The sequence below is a fragment of the Salmo trutta genome, chromosome 38 (assembly GCF_901001165.1).
Source record: "Salmo trutta chromosome 38, fSalTru1.1, whole genome shotgun sequence".
NCBI lineage: Eukaryota > Metazoa > Chordata > Actinopteri > Salmoniformes > Salmonidae > Salmo > Salmo trutta.
Genome location: NC_042994.1, coordinates 8,531,261 through 8,553,262, shown reverse-complemented (window position 1 = coordinate 8,553,262; position 22,002 = coordinate 8,531,261). Strand labels below are relative to the sequence as shown.

Below are 22,002 nucleotides of genomic sequence, written 5' to 3'. Positions count from 1 at the left end.
CCTCTGTCTCTCCAACCTAACTTAACCCCCATTCATACAGCTCTGTGGATAGATGGCAGCCCAACAACCCAAATCCAACCCGTGTGGTATTTCCAGCAAACTTTCCCTAATTTCGAAGAACACAAATAAAGAGTTTCATTTTGGTTGGCTAGGGTAGTGTGGGATTATCAAACTACGGCTGGGTCTGTGGAGTCTCACTAGTTTAGTCCGACTGGGGGGTTATAGCGTGTGCGTGTGTGTGTCAATGTGTGTGCGTGCGTTTACGTGCTCGTGCATGCGTGGGTACCTGTGTGTGTGTGTGTGTGTGTGTGTGTGTGTGTGTGTGTGTGTGCGTGCGTGCGTGCGTTTGAGTGCTCGTGCATGCGTGGGTACCTGTGTGTGTGTGTGTGTGTGTGTGTGTGTGTGTGTGTGTGTGTGTGTGTGTGTGTGTGTGTGTGTGTGTGTGTGTGTGTGTGTGTGTGTATGTGTGTGTAGAGGAAAAAAGCTCTGAGAAAAAACACAAGGTTGACCTGAAGTGTGGGCCACTCTCACAGAACGCGGCCTTAAACATTTGTTGAACTTTGACCTTGTTGATAGAGGGGCCTGAAATACACACCCCAGGAGAAAAGGCTATGTCAAAAGTCAATGGAACTTGACGAACCAAAAGTGTGGTGAGATACAAGCAGAACCAAAAGGAGACAGCTGTAAGAAACTCACACTGTTCCATTCACACATTACACAGTGGTCTATGGTGAGCCACGATCCTTATAGGTGAACCATATTGTATACAGCAAAAGCCCTACGCTATGCGGCACCATACAGTAAGCTAGCTAGGCAACCAACCAATAGGGTCGATATAGATATGTTGTTTCCCAATGATATATCAAGGCAGAGAGCTAAAGCAACATTCTCAGCTGCCTCCGAGGCTGCTGGGAGGTTTTCACCGAGCCGAGCCTTGGAGGGTCGCCCGTTCAGTGAGGTTGTTCTATCGTTCCACCTCTTCTCCTCTCTCCCTCTCTAGTCCCCCTCCTCTCTCTCTCTCCCTCTCCCTCTCCCTATCTCTCTCTCTCTCTCTCTCTCTCTCTCTCTCTCTCTCTCTCTCTCTCTCCCTCTCTGTCTCTACGTTTCCCACAGTGAGTCTTTTTATGCCCTCAAGCAGGAGCGCTGTGTACAACCTCTCTTTATTGGCTAGGGTCACGGACGGTTGCCAATAGCAACCTCGATTTCGATGGGGGTGGTGATGGGGTGGGGGAATTGATGATGTCAGTTTGGCTATTTTGGAACGCAGAAGAAATAGTGTTGAAACGGGCGGCATGGACATGGCGAGAGGGAGAAGAGGAAAGAGAGAGGGAGGAGAAGGAGGAGAGAGGGCCGAGGGCCCGCAGTGACAGAGAGAGAAAGAGAGTTCCTTCATTTCAGAACATGCTGTGCAAACAAGCTCCTCTTGCATATGCGCACATGCACGCACGCACGCACGCACGCACGCACACACACACACGCACACACACACACACACACACACACACACACACACACAGAGATGCATGTTCAATGGGCTGCTTCTAAGCTTGTGATTACTCATAATAGCAGCAGGATAAACAGCTAAAGGAAGTAACAGGCACTGAAGGAGGAGATAAATATTTTATACTTCCTCAGTCTTTGGTGTTTGACTCATAAAATGAACGACTTTCATCATTCTTGTCAACTGAAAGTGAAACCTGATTCATCTCCCCAATAATTACTGTGATTAAGTTCCAAATATCTTTACACATGTTTAAGTGAGGTTTAGTAAACACATTTGAGGCGTACACTCCAGAGAACAAAGGGCTCCAAAAGAATTATTCCGCTCTCCCCCCTGGTTCCAGGTAAAAACCCTCTTGGGTTCCAGGTAGAACCTTTTTGGGTTCCATGTACAGCCCTCTGTGGAAAGGGCTCCACATGGAACCCAAACGGTTCTACCTGGAACCAGAAAGGGTTCTTCAAAGGGAAGAACGCTTTTAGGTTCTAGATAGCACCTATTTTTCTAAGTGAGTAGTGCTGCTGACATGCTGTAGTATGACAGAACGGAGCAATGTGTCCACCGACCAGCACTGCCTTCCAGTCTAGAGGCACTAGAGAGAGCCAGACTGCACATCTCTCTGTTTTCCACTTTCTAGTTTTCTTTCCTCTTATCCTCTATGTTGCTCTTTCTCACCCACTCCCTCTCTCTCTTTCTTTGTCCCTCCCTCCCTCCATCATCCCTGCTCTCTCCCCCCTTTCCCTTCATCTTCCTCTCTAGGTGGAGGGGACACCAGTGTTGGTGGACAGGCTGCTTGGCCAGCTGTCGTGGGGCCTTGTGGGTAACACATGGTCAGAGGGCCCCAGATACTGTAGACACCACTACCGGGGGACCAACCTGGCTCCTCTCTCTCTCTCTCTCTCTCTCTCTCTCTCTCTCTCTCTCTCTCTTTCTTTGTCTCTCTCTCTCTCTCTCTCTATCTGCTGCTGTCCACTCTCTCCAGGAAGCGTCACTCTGCCTGACCCCTGCAGGAAGCAACACCATTAGCTAACTTGACAGTGATGTAGACAACCCACTGCCCTTGGATGGCTCTGCCTTAAATAATGCTGACCACATCACAATGTTGACCGAGCCTACGTTAGATAAGATGGTGCTGCATTAAACACTATGTGGGAACCCTGTAAAGATTCCACTAAGCTGCATTTTAAAGGCCTGAAGGCCTTTTTTTTATGACTAATTCAAGACAGAAGTATTTGACCCAAAGATTGTGTCATTTGCAACCGCTAGGGATACCTCACCCAAAGTAAACCTGTGTGACAAATGAAAATCAAATAAAAAATGAACAACAAAATAAATCTAAGAGAGAGAGAGGGGTGAGGGAGAGAGAGAGAGCAGAAACCAAATCCATAAACATATGAATCCCATGTATTAGTCAACACCATGTTTTGATTCCCTCACTGCTATGCAAACTCCTCCGTTGTTAGTGTGACCCGGCAGGGGGTGCTACTGCCTGATGATGACGGCTCATCACCAACAAAGGGCCCCTGGCAAACGGGTCACAGCTTCAACGCTGCTCGAGGTGCACATTACCCATGTGACGTTAAAATGACCAGAGTGACGGAATAGCTCGACTGTGTGTGTGTGTCGGGGTGGGGGGAGTGGCTGTGTTACTCTTAGAGGGGGGGAAACGGACGTCCACACTTAGCTTAGTCGCTAAATATAGCACTACAGAGGGAAGCAGTGGCGACCAGGCTAGTGGCGAACTGTCTCCCATGGCTAACTAGAGTAGCTTTAGCCTAGCAGTGGGTGATAGTGTGTTAGCTGTTTGTTAAGAAGAGATATACTAGCCAGATGAGAGAGACATTAGAGTGTGCATTTTCTTCAGCCTACCACCGCGTCTAGTAACGGCCTTGATGGTTGCTATGGAGATGTCGTACTGCACTCTGAAAATTGCCCTTTTCACTCTGAGGATCTCAAGCAGGTTTTTGAGGGATGGTTGGGTTTACTTACAATCCAAGCAGGAGGTCGAATGTCTTAGCTTCTTTGATCTATTGTGGAGAGGCCTATGACACATTCTCCGAATCCCTTAAAATCCAAAGTTATTTGTCTAAATCCACATTAACGCTCCCTCAGACCAAAGACAGAAGGAGCTCAAGCTCGTCGTAGCTTTTAAGTTCTATTATGGATATTTTACAATTTGCCAGTAGACAGCATTAATAGCCTCAAAAAAATGAGTTATTTGTCAAAATACGTCCAAATCCACATAACATTCTGTCAGACCGAACACTTAGCTCCCGAAATGAGTCGAGTAGCCTCCCCTCCATCCCTCCATCCCTCCGTCCCTCCATCCCTCCATCTCCCTCAGAGGCTAGCATCTGCTGGCCCCATTTCTATCCCCATTTGTGATTAAAGCTTGAGGAACAGAAACAACAACAACAACACAGTAAAGGAGACAGCGAACAAGACAACAAAGCCAGGAGAGGACAGATAGCCGACGCACGTGCTCCCTCCCTAGAGCTCTGCTGACCGACCCGAGCCCGACAGGCCCCCGACATTATACATGGGGTTCGGGGCGGGTAGGGGTGTTTTTTATCATCACTAACCAACGAACGGGTAGGGCTGTGGTATCACTAAATTGATCAATAACGTTTTGAAGCTGAGCCATTTGCTCGTGCTCTGCTGTAGTACAGTCTGACTATTATATCATGGTGCCAGAAGTGCTTCAACCTCGTCACATATAAAACAGGAGAGAAAATAATAACGGTGAGTTTTATCTGAGTTTAAAGTGACGGAAAAGTAGCTAACAGCTCACTGCTCTCTCATGTCTCATCACTGAGCAGCCCAAGCGGAGCCGTTGCTATGGATACTTACAGACTCAAAGCAGGCATGAGCAGAGTGCGGGCGAGGGGCAGACAGAGAGGAGCAGCTAATGGATTTACTAACGGAGGAAGTTATTGCTGTTTCGGGTTTCAGGCAGGGCCTTAAATTTGGCAGCGTCAGGCCTGGGAAGGCCTGAATGTCGCCAGCATGGGTACGGCTCAGGCTTAAAATTCATGCCCGTACAGGGCTCTATTCCTCCCTCCTTGCTCAGAATGTCTGTGTCCTCGCTATGGTAGTTCGCTTGTCAATATACTTAGCCGCTAATGCTAGCTTCCACAGCTGTGCGTCGTGACAGCGATTCAAACAAACAGTATCTCCATCGGCTATGGGGGTAGAGAGTAGTGTGGAGACACCCCTTTGGCAAAGGCAGAGTGAGGCTTTAGCCCAGAGAGAGGGACAGCGATGGGGGATCTCTGCAGTTATACCCGACTAGCAGTGGAGAGTATGTCATCAAGCGGGATTTGTTTTTTGTTGTTGTGTTGGTCACAATGGGAGATAAGAGGAGAAGAGACACGATATCAAACAAACAACTGAGGTGGAGAGAAAAGAAGGAAAGGAAAGAGAGAGAGATGGGTTAGTGAGAGAAACAGATGGGGGGATTACAGAGATCAAAACGGCAAAAGAAAGAAAGAATGATCAAAACAGAGATGATGATGATGATGGCAAAGAGCTTGGTAGTGGGGTACTTTTCTCAGTATGAGTCCCGATACTGGTGGAAAGCCCAGATATGACTGCCTGTGCCCTTGTCAGTTACACAAACCTCCCATAAGCAAACTGAAAGTGAGCCTCTACGTAAAACGACAAGATCTGGGTGTCATTAACATCAAACAGCGTCGCACAGCTTTCTCAGAACCTAAGGTCATGTGGGAGGAAAATGGTTGAGTATTGGTTTAGGTAAATGAGTGAGGTTTATTTGTTAGCTAATGTAACGTGCGCCTGTGTAGAAGTGCCCTGTGTGTTTCTATGTTTGCGGCTAGGCCATCTCTAAAAACAGTTATGTGGGAACTCCCTCAGTGCAAACATAGTACTGAAATTAGACACCTGTGTTTCGGAGGCCATTCATAGTGACTCACATAGGCATATAGGGCTATGGAAGTGAATGCACAACTACATGCTAGAACCTGTACAATGTAGGTCGAGATATCTGATAACCTTACATTTCCTGAGTCTGATGATTCGTGTGAGAGTCTGACAGATTTTCAACAAGCTAAGTTCAAGGTGAGTTCTTTACAGAACTAGGACTGGATCTTCAACTCAGTGTTGGTCTTACGGAGTTCGATACATCTGATGTAATCTTATTTCATGAATGTAACGCGAGTCGTATAAAGGGGACCAAGGCGCGGCGTGTAGAGGGCTAATTTTTTTTACTTTAATGAAGACACTTAAACAAAACAACAGCCAACAGTTCCGTCAGGTACACTTGACAAAACGGAAAACAACTACCCACAAAAACCCAGGAAGAAAAACCCCTACTTAAATATGATCTCCAATCAGAGGCAACGAGGACCAGCTGCCTCCAATTGGAGATCAACCCCCACCCCCAAAAAAACATAGAAATAGAAAACCTAGAACACAAACATAGAAATAGAAAATATAGAAAAACACAAAACACCCCCTGTCACGCCCTGAAGTAAATTTCAGGGCGTGAATTTACCTAGTCCAAGGAGAGTCCTTGATAAAAAACCTGTGTGATACAGAAGCAGGCTATGCAGAAAGTCAAATATAAATGTTGTCGACAAGGGGAGCATGTCCAAAAAAAATATATATAAAGATTTAAATATGATTTAAATATAATTAGCATGTTAAAACGTTTTGTCACACAAGCGGAATGTTTGGCCACTTGGGTGGATGAATGGGGAGAACATTTTTGTGGCACGTCTTCAGAGCATGAAGGCTCTAACATACTCCCCCGCCTGTGCTCTTCTTGGGCCCAACACAAACACACACACACACACACACTTGCACACTCCTACTGCAGACGTCTCAAGCAAGCAGTGGTGTAAATTGCTAAAGTCTAAATAATTTAAAGTACTATTTAAGTCGTTTTTTGGTGTAGCTGTACTTTACTTCTTCTATTTTTGTCAACTTTTACTTTTACTTGAATACATTCCTAAATAACATAATGTACTTTTTACTCTATACATTTTCCCTGACACCCAAAATAACTTGTTATATTTTGAATGCTTAGCAGGACAGGAAAATGGTCCAAATCACACACTTATCAAGAGAACATCTCTGGTCATCTCTACTGCCTCTGATCTGGCAGACTCACGAAACACACATTCTTGCTGGAGTGTGCCCCTGGATATCTGTAAATTTAAAAAAACAAGAAAATGGTGCTGTGTGGTTTGCTGAAATAAAAGGAATTTGAAATGATTTATACTTTTACTTTTTGTTATTGGGGTGGCAGGTAATCTAGTGGTTTAGTGGTTAGAGCGTTGGGCCAGTAACCGAAAGTTTGCTAGATCGAATCCCCGAGCTGACAAGGTAAAAATCTGTTGTTCTGCCCATGAACAACGCAGCTAACACACTGTCATTGTAAATAAGAATTCGTTCTTAACTGACTTGCCTAGTTAAATAAAAATATATATATTTTAGCAATTACATTTACTTTTGATACTTAAGTATATTTAAAACCAAATACTTTTAGACTTTTACTCAAGTAGTATTTTACTGGGTGACTTCACTTTTACTCAAGTATGACAATTGTGTACTTTTTCCACCACTGCAAACAAGTTTTCTTACACACACACACACACACACACACACACACACACACACACACACACACACACACACACACACACACACACACACACACACACACACACTCACACACACACACACTTGCACCCCTTCCTTGCATCAACGTCTCTGTTCAAGCTTCCTCTCATCATCACCTCTGTTCTGGCCTTGCTTCAACCAGCCGCCGTCTTCTCTGCCGTCAAGTGCGTCTGTCTGACGCTTCTGCTTTGTGTCACGCGGGCTCCTTGTGACTATCAAAACACTCTGTCCTCTTTCAAAAGACACCCCTCTGTTAACAACATCTACACATCTTACTGAATCACACCGCCGGACACAGTGTTTACTGGGTCTGCGTCGCTGCTTCTGAATTACTTCACCTTCGCCTGACAAAGCATGTAGACTCACACTTTTTCCATTGAGTCAGAGAGCTAGCTACGTAGTACACACTACATATGCCTTCCAATGGGAAAAACAAGGGAGAGTGTATGGGATCTTACTGAATCTATTGACATCGCTCTGGGTTGGTTAGTCAGTGACACAATGTACTGCATGCCATGTTTTAATGAACTGTAAATGAGTTTGATTTGATCTGTGTAGACCGAGGAGCGGCCGTTACACTGACAAAGTGCACAGCGTAGAATGTGAATAGAATTGGCACCATCACTTCCACTGCAGTGTGTATCAGTGTAGTATGGGTGCATGACGTGGGTCTTCTGTTGATGAATGCCGGTTTGCTCGAGGCGGGAGAAACCGGAAAAGGACAACATGGCAGTGGAGTAGGTCGATTCCAGGAAGAAGAAGATGTGGCATTTCGATGTGTCAAATTGAGTGACAGGTGAATTGCATACAGCAGCTCAAGGTTATGTCTATTTGATCTCAGTTTCATAAAAAAAAAACTTCATTTTTATAGATTCTGCATGAGGAAATGACTTACTTCCTGAATCATAGAAAGGGCTGAGATTGCAAAAAATACAGTCTTGCATAGCACCTCGGGGTGTGATGAACAGAAGGCTTACTGTCAGTGGTATCCCATTCATGCAACATCCACCACAGACTCTGCAACCACCACCCTGGCCAATCTCGGGAACGAAAACCCTCTCTGGCGATCTCTCATTGGCTATTGTAGATCACTGTTCTCAAAACTTGTCACTGCCCCTCTCACACTACAAGAGCATTGCAGATTTTGTATTGATAAAATAAAACATGTTTGAAAATACGAGATCGGTAGCCCTCATATTGCGTCTCTTTGATCCGCTAACTTTAAGCGAGCATCGGTGACAGCCGCGCGCCTCGAGTAGGCAACGACATGAAGATTTTTTCTCCGTTCTCAAAAACTTGTCTGGGACAGGTAAATCGGGGCCAAAATCATGTAGTGTACACCTGGCTTTAGCCGTCCCGCATGCCAGCGCAGGAACCCGACGAGGCTGAAGGTTCCATGTGCATATCCGTTTCCTGACATACTTGCAGGGATAGGATCTTGTTAATCCAGAGGTAAGATGAATGGCGGCACTGTGTGTCTGAGTGTTGGGGGGAGGGGAGGGGAGGGGGGGGACCAGAGGGAGGTAGGCAGAAGGGAAACGAGTCCCTGGCGGGCAGTGATGCAGTCAGCTAGGCACAAAGACTGGCTCAGTCCTCAGTCCTGCTCTCCCTCTCACAAATAAGGCAAATGAAATGGATAAATACAAACAGTGCATATCCTGCTTTGGCTCTGCATGCAATCTTATATCATCATGAAGTATTTGAGACCCTGATCGTAATCTTCCATGATCTCATGATCTTATATCTTGTATAAACATGGAAGAATTTAGTATTTGAAATTGGGATGTTCATCTTGACACTTGTAGCGGTCGTGTCGTATTAGGGTTCCACCCACTGTTGTTCATGTTCATGCGATATGGATGTATTTGCATGTAAATGACACGGTATGCGTGCTAGGTCAAAGGTAGTAGAGGTAGAGCATGTCAATATGGAGGGTGTAGCTCTCGATACTACTAGATTGAAGCCTTGACTGAAGTGCACTTCAGTCTTCTGTGCCTTTCCCTTCTATTTTGGCAAGGAAAAGGTGAAGACCCAGGTGGATGATTGCTTGTCAATACCGCCTGAAAGCATGGCCAGGGACAAAGGGGAACTTCTGTGAGTTATCAAAATGCTCGCTGAAATAGCCAGGCAAAAATGCATTATGAGACATTGGAATTGGAGTAAACACAAAAACAACATGTTGTGTTGGACTCAATCGTCAGACGAATCCAATTTGGTTCAGGGCCAGTGTACTGTCTTGGTTTTTAGACGTACTGTAGTAAAATAATGTGATTGAGGGATTGGGGATTTTCTTTGTAACCAATTTTTATTGTTGGGGACTAATTACTTCTTTACATGTCTGAAGAAAATAAATGGAAGAAGGATTTTGGGCAAATCCAATTACAAATGATGACTTTCTCCAAGGAATATTCGTGAAACGTATTAGTGAAACGTAGAAAGTGCTATGCGAAAGCATGAGTATCTCCGTAAATCCTCTCTGACGTCCACTTCATGCATACCCAGAGTATTCTAAAGTCGTTAAAGGAAAGGTCATCACTAGGACGCAGGGGATGAACCAACACAACCCACACAGATACCCAGAGCCCCAGGTATGTGAGTCATGTAAGTAGAGCTTCAGAAGAGTCACTGGAGCTTTTACAGGTGGGATTGACTGGTTAAAGTCCCCTCTTCAATAACAACACAAATAAACAGTCGTTCTTACATAATGCCTTTTTAAAAACGAAAGAAACTGTATGAAAGGCATGTCATATATCCTGATTCATTTATCATAGTATTGACATTGCTAATGTAACCGATGTGAAATGGCTAGTAGTTAGCGGTGGTGCGCGCTAATAGCGTTTCAATCAGTGACGTCACTCGCTCTGAGACCTGAAGTAGGGTTTCCCCTTGCGTTGCAAGGGCCGCGGCTTTTGTGGCCCGATGGGTAACGATGCTTCGTGGGTGTCAGTTGTTGATGTGTGCAAGGGTCCCTGGTTCGAGCCCGGGTTGGGGCGAAGAGAGGGACGGAACCTACACTGTTACACTAATGACCCGATGACAATTGCGATCGCGTGTCACAAGGAAATCTGGTTGCCTTCACCTGTCTGCCTTGTTAAACAACTGTGATTTGAAAGACCTCAAGCTGAAACAGATGAACATGCTTATGTACAGTATAGCGCAGACATAGCATCATTTCGAGTTTGATAGTCTATAATAAATCACCAACATTTAGTTCCATTGGATTTCTTAAAGCTTATAACACAGTGAATAAGCCATTCAACTGTATATTAAGGCTAACTATTGCTCCTTCACACGAATTACTACAGATGACTCGGCAAGCATAAAGGCAATCGCAGTATAATCCATTACCAATCAGCCTCAGTATCACAATCTATAGTTAAGCGAGGTCGAGGTGGGGGGGCTCAGATATCCTTCATATCTAATGCTCTACTCTTGCTCATCTCCCCAGGGCTGAAAGAAATCACTCACTAACTTCCCAACCAACCATGCGCTCCCAAAGAGACAAGCTTCTGCAGTCGAGAATATGATCAACAAATCTGGCCTATCAGATTCACGGGCTCCAGTAAAAGAACTGACAATGCAGTAATGATGTAACCACCCCACCCCTTAGTAGCCTGAGTTTGATTTATTAGGATCCCAATTAGCTGACGCCAATGGAGCCAGCTAGTCTTACTGGGGTGCGGCACATAACGAAAAAGACATTACAGACATTGTACTTTACAATTTACATACGTTTAGAAACATTAACATGTAGTGTGTGTGTGTGTGTGTGTGTGTGTGTGTGTGTGTGTGTGTGTGTGTGTGTGTGTGTGTGTGTGTGTGTGTGTGTGTGTGTGTGTGTGTATCTATCATTTACACATAAACTCAGCAAAAAAAGAAAGTCCTCTAGCTGTCAACTGCGTTTAATTTCCGCAAACTGAACATGTGTAAATATTTGTATGAACATAACAAGATTCAACAACTGAGACATAAACTGAACAAGTTCCACAGACATGTGACTAACAGAAATGGAATAATGTGCCCCTTAACCAAGGGGGGGGGGTCAAAATCAAAAGTAACAGTCAGTTTCTGGTGTGGCCACCAGCTGCATTAAGTACTGCAGTGCATCTCCTCCTCATGGACTGCACCAGATTTGCCAGTTCTTGCTGTGAGATGTTACCCCACTCTTCCACCAAGGCACCTGCAAGTTCCCGGACATTTCTAGGGGGAATTGCCCTAGCCCTCACCCTCTGATCCAACAGGTCCCAGACGTGCTCAATGGGATTGAGATCCGGACTCTTCGCTGGCCATGGCAGAACACTGACATTACTGTCTTGCAGGAAATCACGCACAGAACGAGCAGTATGGCTGGTGGCATTGTCATGCTGGAGGGTCATGTCAGGATGAGCCTACAGGAAGGGTACCACATGAGGGAGGAGGATGTCTTCCCTGTAATGCACAGTGTTGAGATTGCCTGCAATGACAACAAGCTCAGTCCGATGATTCTGTGACACGTCGATTTTCACATTTATCGTCGAAGGAATGAGCGTTACACCGAAGCCTGTACTCTGGAGCAGTCCAGACCATGACGAACCCTCCACCTCCAAATCGATCCCGCTCCAGAGTACAGGCTTCGGTGTAATGCTCATTCCTTTCGACGATAAATGTGAATTCGACCATCACCCCTGGTGAAACAAAACCGCGACTCGTCAGTGAAGAGCACTTTTTGCCAGTCCTGTCTGGTCCAGCGATGGTGGGTTTGTGCCCATAGGCGAAGTTGTTGACGGTTATGTCTGGTGAGGACCTGCCTTACAACAGGCCTACAAGCCCTCAGTCCAGCCTCTCTCAGCCTATTACGGACAGTCTGAGCACTGATGGAGGGATTGTGCGTACCTGGTGTAACTCAGGCAGTTGTTGTTGCCATCCTGCACCTGTCCCGCAGGTGTGATGTTCGGATGTACCGATCCTGTGCAGGTGTTGTTATACGTGGTCTGCCACTGCGAGGATGATCAGCTGTCCGTCCTGTCTCCCTGTAGCGCTGTCTTAGGCGTCTCACAGTATGGACATTGCAATTTATTGCCCTAGCCACATTTGCAGTCCTCATGCCTTCTTGCAACATGTTCACTCAGATGAGCAGGGACCCTGGGCATCTTTCTTTTGGTGTTTTTGAGAGTCAGTAGAAAGGCCTCTTTAGTGTCCTAAGTTTTCATAACTGTGACCTTAATTGCCTACCGTCTGTAAGCTGTTAGTGTCTTAACGACTGTTCCACATGTTCATTAATTGTTTATGGTTCATTGAACAAGCATAGGAAACAGTGTTTAAACCCTTTACAATGAAGATCTGTGAAGTTATTTGGATTTTTACGAATTCTGAAAAAGGGACGTCTCTTTATTTGCTGGGTTTACATGAACAACTAGGGGACGTAAAATGGACATGCTCTCTTCAGGGGATCATAAAAAAGGACACCCCCCTCCAGAGATGATGACCCCAGACACGATGACATCACTGAGCAATAATACAGTGATGCTTTGTGGGTAGTAAGAATATTGTTCTCATTTCTTACATTGCAGTGGGTAGGGAAAGAATGGTCAAATAATGTATCTATACTGTACTGTATGAGAAACACAATACACATAAGCCTACTGGTCTTCTGCATGGCTCAAGGGCACAATGATGAGGCATGTTTGGAAGAACATGATCAGCTGCCTGTCAATGCAAGAAAGTGACAAGGAACTGTGACCTCACAATTGATCTGCAGATACCCCCAACACACAAACACAAACTAGCTAAATCTTCCCCTATGACCCCAGAATGTTGATTCTCAAAACACGCTCAGAACCCTGCACTCATCCACACACACTTCCTTCCTCCAGCCAGGCTCAGAGAGACAGAAAGTGATAACAGCACTGTCACCAGTGGCGGTTCTAGACCATTTCAACTGGGGGGGCCAAGCTGGGGCCAGTTGTACTGTTAGAGGGGCCAGTTACATTAATAACAGATGTAAACAAAGAACGATAGCAAAAATGAGCTATGTAAAAATTATTTCATACTCCACATTTAGGGGGGCCACAAGGCAGTCCAAAATTAGTGGCACAGGGGCACTGCCCCCCCCCCCCCCCCCCTAGAACCGCTAGTGACTGTCACACTCCGGGAAATCAAATGCAGCTGGTCGCCTGGTCAACAAGCGGAGGCCATCTGACGGAGACCAGATGGACAGAGACACCGAGGCACAGTGAAGATTGACTCTTTCCTGTATCTGGTCTGAAGCCCCTCAGGGCCAAACAGAAGACTCATATAAAGTACTCGTATGCTGAACTCATATAGAAGGGATGTAGGCCTATAGAAGTAGAACTCAAGTACTTGCTTAATATCAACACTGTAAGGGCCCTGCAGAATAACCCATACACAGTGCATTAAGAACTTGTATAGAAGTGGTACACAGAACTCGTATAAGGTGTGCTCATATGAATTTATATAGTGCTCATTCTCATCACTGTAGCCTACTCAACATTGTAGCCTGTTACAATATAAGTTTGTGATCATGTACTGATGTCGTATCTTAATTTGATCATCCTGTTGTTGCAGGAATTTTCTTACACAGCAGGAAATGCAAACTTGTAGTGTATTCAAGGTTTAAAAAGGCTTCTATAGCTTGTGTAATTTCCACATAAATATGTCAGACCTGATTAGCCCTAATGAAAAATGTATCAACCCCTACAAAAAAATGTATATATAATATACATATCCACATACAGTATATACACATGGACTCTACAAGGTGTTGAAAGCGTTCCATTAGGTTGCTGGCCCATGTTGACGCCAATTCTTCCCACAGTTGTGTCAAGTTGGCTGGATGTCCTTTGGGTGGTGAACCATTGTTGATACACACAGGAAACTGTTGAGGGTGAAAAACCTGGCAACGTTGCAGTTCTTGACACACACAAGCCAGTGCACCTGGCACCTACCACCATACCCAATTCAAAGACACTTAAATATGTTGTCTTGCCCATTCGACCTCTGAATTGCACACATACACAATCCATGTCTCAATTGTCTCAAGGCTTAAAAATGTCTTCATCTACACTGATTGAAATAGTAGATTTAACAAGTGACATCAATAAGGGATCACAGCTTTCACCTGGAAAAACCTGGTCAGTCTATTTCATGGAAAGAGCAGATGTTCCTAATGTTTTGTACAGTCAGTGTAAATATCCACATAATTGTTCACATTTCCTGTTGCTGCAGGATTCTTGTCCTGCTGTGAGAAACTGAGTCAAATTTAGACACTGCATCTGTACCGCTCATTGTGTACAACGTTTACTTCACAAAAGCTCTTGAATAATTTACACAATTCATCAGTGTGAGTCAGTGTGAGGGGATTTTTACATTCAGAATTAGCTGTAAAAGTGGACAGTAAAGTGGTACTGGGTTATTTGTATGGATGAGATGAATGTATGGACTACATTAGAACCAACCTGGGCTTTATTTCACTTGACATTTCTCTCTGCATTCTGGATAGTCTTGGTAGGCTATACAACAGATCAACTTAATTGAGCAGGGTTTGGAGATGGGTAGGATCTAGCACAAGTAAAACAGCAGCTGTTATAAGCATTCAGTTAATCTGTCTTTTTTTTTTTTTATGAGATATGGTAAAAATACAAAATAAAAGAGAATGACTGCCTTTTGGAAAGTCCAAAACCGATTGAAATTATAATTTCAGATCATCATCAGATATCATGGCCCCATTCTTATTCAAATTAGATGAATTTCCAAGAAATGTGTCCAGACATTTATCGTGGTAGAACTCTACAGGAGCATGTTTCGAGGTGGAGGCAACAGGTGGACGGACACACGAGCTTCTGACCGATGGCGGAATAAAACAACTGCGCAAGAAGACTTCATACCATGCAGATAGGTGTATGAAATGTTTCACTTACACAAACGCATGGTAGATGAACGCCCAGGCTCGTGGTCTCTCCAGCACGTTGTACAGTAAATTTTGCAACCTTCGGTAACGGACGTTTCTCCGGCCGCTCTGAGCGCTGTATATGAGCGGCTTTCCCAGCAGGCTGAGCCGGGCTCCCTTGTTTCCCCTCAGGCTCTCCGAACCCCCGGCAACTGTAGCGCTGGAGGCCGACAGCAAACCGTCCCCAGCACTGGCGTTGTTCATCATCCTTCGGCCGGACTCCACATCCTTCAAGTTATAGCCCTCGGCGCGGTGGCCCGGAGAAGTTTTCATCCAGAGCCCCGTGCCGCCTTCATCTCCGCTGTGGTTGCGGGGCATGGCATTACCAGGGCGGGCATGAAGTGCTGATGTGCAAAGGTCCTCTGGGGCATGCGTGGCTGTCTTGGAGGTGTAGATGTGGAGCTCTCTGAATGAACAGCAAATTAAGTATTCCAGCTCCTTGGAGTTAGATATGAAACCATAGGCAAGGCACGCTGTTTAACCCGTCTGCGTTTTGACCGCCCTCTTTCGCCCTGTCAACCATCAGCACTCCATATGCAGTGTCGGGTTTTCCACAGCTGTGTGTCCCCTGCGCGTAAACGAAATGCACTAAGCCCGCAATTCTTCAGTGGGCGCGTCTTGAGGTCTAGTTCCAACAAATTGTCACCACTATCCCAGGTAGTTTAAAGGGGAGTTGTAGTCAGCACGACCCGGGTGACCGCACTCGGCTCGTATGGTTTTGCATAAACACAAAATAAGTGAATTTCTCACCAGTGCGTTGAGCTCAGCCTGTTGCTTCCAATATAAGTCAGCGGCGGAGGCGCACGGTGATGGCTGGGGCCAGCCGATATCGCGCATTAAATGCTAAAGAGAACGCACCACACGAATTGTTTCCAACTGAAGCATTTGTCAACGTACTGATGACAATTCCGTATCTTCAGATATTTTCGAGTCAGCATGTCCTCGTTCCTCATGCTTGGAAACTGCTAGTATAAACTCAGCTAGCCGCAGAGTCCTTAAGTGATTGAGAGATGTTTCATTGTCAATTGAGCGCTTGAAACACAAGTCGCACTGAAAACCACGATTTTATTGTTGGCACTCAATTTCCCTTTAGGCAAAAACGATGCAAATAACTAAAGTGAAAAATTACGAGACGCATTTGAACGCTCTATTAAGTAGGCCTAGTCTATAGCTTAATGAATTTTCCATTCAGAAGTGAAAATATATTCCATTCGATGGAAAAAAGAAACCGCAAACGGTATGACATCTGTATAAAATATCTAGACTACAGTAGCCTACACAGATGAAAAAGTCGTTCTGAATTCCACCCGCGGGCGCGCCACCCAAAACGACATTATAGACTATAGCAAAAATAATCATTATGAGCGTCTCGGATTTATTAATAATTATGTGAAGAATTCCTACTTATAATATCCTCTCTTCCCCCCCTCTCTTAGTTCTCTGTCTGCAGCTACTGACACCATGACCACGTGACATGGCCCGAACTAAAATACCGAGACGCGGTGCAGTATATTAAGCCACACATTGGATAGGTTGTTCAGTTTTATACATTTCCTTGGTTGATCTTCAAACAGAAATAGTTAACAAATTAATGGGGGGGTGGAGAACTTGGTTAGTTCATTATGTTCAACCAAAAACAGACAGATCCCGTGTTAATTTCTGAGATGCTGCTGTTTTGCTGTAAAACTGTTGCCTGTAGAGGAAGTTGTGGCATGTGGCTTATTATTTTCTCAGTCAGTGAACACATTTCCTCTTGTCTATACCGCAAGCGCTGTAGAAAGGCAGTCGCTATAGTATTCAATACTGCAATAGCGCTTCTCAGAACAATAACATGCTTGTCTGTAGCCTGGTCTCAGATCTGTTTGTGCTCTTGCTCGTTGTCAAGCCTAACACAATGAAGTTAGCATGATAGCATAAACAGACTGGGTGGCAAGTAGCCAAGCAGTTGGGCCAGTAACAGAAAGGTCGCTGGTTGGAATTCCTAAGCCAACTAGGCAAGGCATCCTAATTGCACTCTAATTGCTCTTTTAAGTCTCTCTGGATAACAGTGTCTGTAAAAATGTAGGTTACTATAGAGCTTATTCAATGTTTCATCATCATGTAGGCTGTTTTTGGACATACTGTATATAAGTGCTGACCATGCAGGGACAACACTCGTTTTGATGGCAGAAAGATCATTAAATGACAGAAAGGAGAGAGGGGACAATGGAGGATATTCTCTGGATGACAGCAGGCTCTGTCGTAGCATGAGAGCCTGTACGCGATAGCACCCTGTCAAAGAGTGTGTGTGTGTGTGTGTGTCACCTAACTACATAGCTCTGACCCTTAGACAGGTCTGCACACACATATATCTCTCTACTAGAGGTTAGCGCCTCTATCCTTCCAATCCACGCTCTCCAGAATTGCATACAGCATATCAGGTGCGGACTGGGACTAGAACTCAGCCCTGACATTTCTAACACACCGGCCCATTTATTCCCTTGAGGCCCCCATTATTAGCCAGATAATGATCATTTTGGTCAAAATACTCAAGTTAGACAGGCCCACTGGGCTACAAATTGACCAGCCCATCTGGCATTTGCCCGAAATGCCAGAAGGCCAATCCGTCCCTGCAGTTTATGATGGGCAAACAGAGATAAACTCCATCTGTACACTGATGATCCTCTGACAAAACTACACCACCTGCTGGTGAATACTGGTTAGTTACTCAGTAGGTAATTATATTGCACCGTCTCGGAAACCATCATTGTCCCCCATGAAGAATTCGGGGAGGGGACTGTGGATCTGTCTCCATCTGTTCGTTAAAACGTTCGTACGTTAGTCTCAGCACTGGGCCAACTTTGACGAAACTTGGGTGAACGATGCGTCTTGCCATAAAGATCCGGCCTTGTTTTGACGGCCTTGTTTTGAAGTGACATGAATTTACTGTAACTGTTTTCTGGTTGTTTGTTTGACGATATGCTTGAAAACCGCAATTCAGGCACTATGCATCAGTTATGACACAGTAGGATGGTGTTTCAATTATGCATGGGAACTGGATTGTGTAATTTAAACTAAACTAAACTAAACGATACCATCGATGCATTTTTTTCTTGGCAAATGATTTCAACCAAAACCCAGTATACTGTAAATGCATCCCTTTTTTCTAAATCTACAGTTATCGTCGAAACGTGGATATGGGCTGAACCAGTTTCCTGTGCCAAGCCCAATTTCCTGTACCTTCTGAGGGCCTCTTACTCCAAAGAAGGTGTGAGTAGATGTTTCTTAAAGCTGTATATACCTCAGTACTGTACATGCAGTGAAAACTCAACATATCTCAACAATTCAAAACCCTCAAAGCAGAGTGCACACAGATCTAACATCAGAGAACCCTAACCTGAATCTGAACATTCTCCATTTAGGAGGATTCTAAGTATCTGACTGTGCATGAGTGGTTAGAGGGAACATCTACTCACTCTTCTGAACACGTAATCCAACGGGAGGATGCTTGATGGAGAATGTAGGCTAGCTGGGCTGTTCCCAAACTATTTCCCCCTCAACGCACAGGACAAAAGAGGAAGTCGACATAAAGAGATCAAACATTATGAAAATAATGAACGTGATTATATTTCCGTTTTTCTCTGTGTGTTCTATTACTGATGAACCATTAAGATCATCATCATTTGGCCCTTAATGGAAGAGGTCACTTCCTGGAAGCTGGAAGACAAGTATCTTGGCTATATTTTACTGTATGATCTCTGATATTATACTGTATGATCTCTGGTCCTCACACACACACGCACGCACGCACGCACACACACACACACACACACACACACACACACACACACACACAGGTCGTGAGCTCTGATCCAGTGACAAGGGGCAGCGGCTAGATTGCCTGCAGATGTTGTTTCGGGGGCCCTCTGCTTTCTTAACGAGAGGATGTGAAACATAAATCTCCGGGGTCCATGTTGCCATGTGTCCTATAAGAGGTCAAACGAGAGGGCATTTTGGTACAACTTCCCCTTTCAGTGAGAGAAGTCAACGTAGTCAGTCATGAAGGAACTATTTGAAAAAACTATTTTACAGAGTCAAAGCTATCCTGCAGAACTTTCTATGCAAAGTTGAAAACTTTCGTAGACTTGTTTGCGCCATTATTTTACTTACTCTACTTCTCCCCCAAAATACTTGCGTTTCACTTTTTAGGTAAAAAGATGTGGTCAGAGAAAGGAAATGTACTTTTCATATTCTGAGGGAACTCTCACACACCAAAGACAACAGTTAGAAAAGGGGACACCCTTCCTTGTAATGTTACAAATGATTAAGGACCGACTGATTAGGTGGGGACTGGCAGAACTAGAGCAAGCCTTGTGCCTTTTTTTTTTATTCTTTAAAACATTGACTTAGTGGTGTTGCCATGATAGTACAAAAATAAAACGTAATTTATCAGTGTAGGTACTTGGTATAGAGAAGGGGGAAGACACCCTATCCCCCTGAGGAAAGGAGTAGTGTAGCAACCTTAAGCCAACACCTAGCGAGCTCGTTAAGAGGGTCAGACCTCTTGTTGTAATGGTTAAGGCGTTGGCTTGATAGTCGCTAGACCTGGGTTTGAGTCCCGTTCAGGGCTACCGCCCGAATTTGCTACAACATAGCTCCATGGTTGCTTTCCTTGACACTGGTCCTAATTGACCCATTTCAGTTGAAGAGGATCAGCTTGAACAAAGTGAGGTGTACAATCACTGAGCTACAAATAGTATTCCCTGCCACATTATAAGCTTTATGAAATTAAGATTCGTAGAGCTACACCTCCCCTGGCTTATGTGACCCCCCACCCCCCCACCCCCACACCCACCAAACTCTCAAGCACAACCACATTGATTGATTGAAGACAGCTTATGTCAATGAAATAACATTTCCTAGGATTTTCTACCTTCAGCAACCCTAGTGGATAAAATCAAATATAAAACTTGTCCTAATGATGGCATCCGTGAGACGACACAGAGTCAAAATGTGAACGGGAAGTGCGTCACAAATGAGGCATAATTTGACGCCCATTATTTGGACATGGTCATTTGCAATTCTAGCTTTTGCGAATTCCTTCCAAGTTTGTCTTTGTAATGCTTAATTTGTCACAATTTGGAGTCTCCAAGACATTAGTCCTGGATTTGGTCAGATCTCAGTTGATTCTAAGGTCTTTCTACTTTAATGTGTAGGATTCAAATGTTGGCCTGTTTTTTTTAAGCTACACTGATACTGTGCTTGTTTTTGCTCTCTCTGTCTCTCTCACTCTTTCTCCCTCTGTCTCCCTCCCTCTCTCTCTCTCTCTCTCTCCCTGGGAGTTCTGTGAAGCTGCTTTGCTAAGATGCCTATCTGAGGAGACTGACAGAGGGCATGGCGGGGCTGAATCTGTGGGACCAGAGAAAATATTAGTTTTCCCACAAGCAAGCAAGAAGAAAGGCTTATACCCATAGCAACAGATGCAACATATTTTAGAGAGCATTTTCATTTTGACCCGGTTTTGACATAATGTACCAAGGTAATTGTGGGTTAAGAGCAATCTAGGCTCTCAAAATACACTTGTATGTAATCTAGGTTGGAAAATACACTTTGAATATGTATTGGAAGCAGATGGGGTCAAATAGTATTTTAAATCTTTCAAACACTTAAGGCTCTATTCAATCTGTAGCACTGAAGAGATGCTTTATAGCGCGATTGACAGTTAAAGGCAATGTTCCCGCGGTCGCGGAGACTGCATTCATGGTGAACACTGAGCCGTCGGAAAGTATTCAGACCCCTTGATTTTTCCCACATTTTGTTACGTTACAGCCTTTATCTAAAATGGATTAAATAAAAAAAATCCGTAGCAATCTACACATAAATTTAGCAAATTTATGAAAAATAAATAACAGAAAAACCTTATTTACATAAATATTCAGAACTTTGCTATGAGACTCGAAATTGAGCTCAGGTGCATCCTGTTTCCATTGATCATCCTTGAGAGGTTTCTACAACTTGATGGGAGTCCACCTGTGGTAAACTCAATTGATTGGACATGATTTGGAAAGGCACACACCTGTCTATTTAAGGTCCCACAGTTGACAGTGTATGTCAGAGCAAAAACCAAGCCATTAGGTCGAAGGAATTGTCCGTAGAACTCCGAGACAGAATTGTGTCAAAGCATAGATCTGGGGAAGGGTACCAGCAAGTTTCTGCAGTATTGAAGGTCCCCAAGAACACAGTGGCCTCCATCATTCTTAAATTGAAGAAGTTTAGAATCACCAAGACTCTTCCTAGAGCTGGCCGCCTGGCCAAACTGAGCAATCGGAGGAGAAGGGCCTTGGTCAGGGAGGTGACCAAGAAACCGATGGTCACTCTGACAGAGCTCCGGAGTTCCTCTGTGGAGATCGGAGAACCTTCCAGAAGGACAACCATCTCTGCAGCACTCCACCAATCAGGCCTTTATGGTAGAGTGGCCAGACGGAAGACACTCCTCAGGAAAAGGCACATGACAGCCCACTTGGAGTTTGCCAAAAGGCAAATGAAGACTCTCAGACCATGATAAACAAGATTCTCTGGTCTGATGAAACCAAGATTAAACTCTTTGGCCTCAATGTCAAGCATCACGTCTGGAGGAAACCTGGCACCATCCCAACGGAGAAGCATGGTGTTGACAGCATCATGTTGTGGGGATGTTTTTCAGCGGCATGGTCTGGGAGACTAGTCAGGATCGAGGCAAAGATCAATGGAACAAAGTACAGAGAGATCCTTGATGAAAACCTGTTCAAACATCTCTGGAGAGACCTGAAAATAGCTATGCATCAACACTCCTCATCCAAACTGACAGAGCTTGAGAGGATCTGCAGAGAAGAATGGGAGAAACTCCCCAAATACAGGTGTGACAAACTTGTAGCGTCATACCCAAGAAAACTCGAGG

General features: G+C 44.7%; 1 protein-coding gene across 3 annotated transcripts in view; it reads right to left on the bottom strand.

Annotated features, from left to right (window-relative positions):
- LOC115178389 (potassium voltage-gated channel subfamily KQT member 5) overlaps window positions 1-16,544 on the bottom strand; it is a 142,347-nt gene extending 125,803 nt beyond the window's left edge. For 2 of the 3 annotated variants that reach the window (XM_029739559.1, XM_029739556.1), the window contains exon 1: window positions 15,058-16,544. In XM_029739559.1, the coding sequence (XP_029595419.1) occupies window positions 15,058-15,404 (347 nt within the window). In that variant the 5' untranslated portion in view covers window positions 15,405-16,544. The remainder of the gene's footprint in view (window positions 1-15,057) is intronic. The other variant, XM_029739558.1, reaches the window with a different exon arrangement.
- Window positions 16,545-22,002: the final 5,458 nt, after the last annotated feature.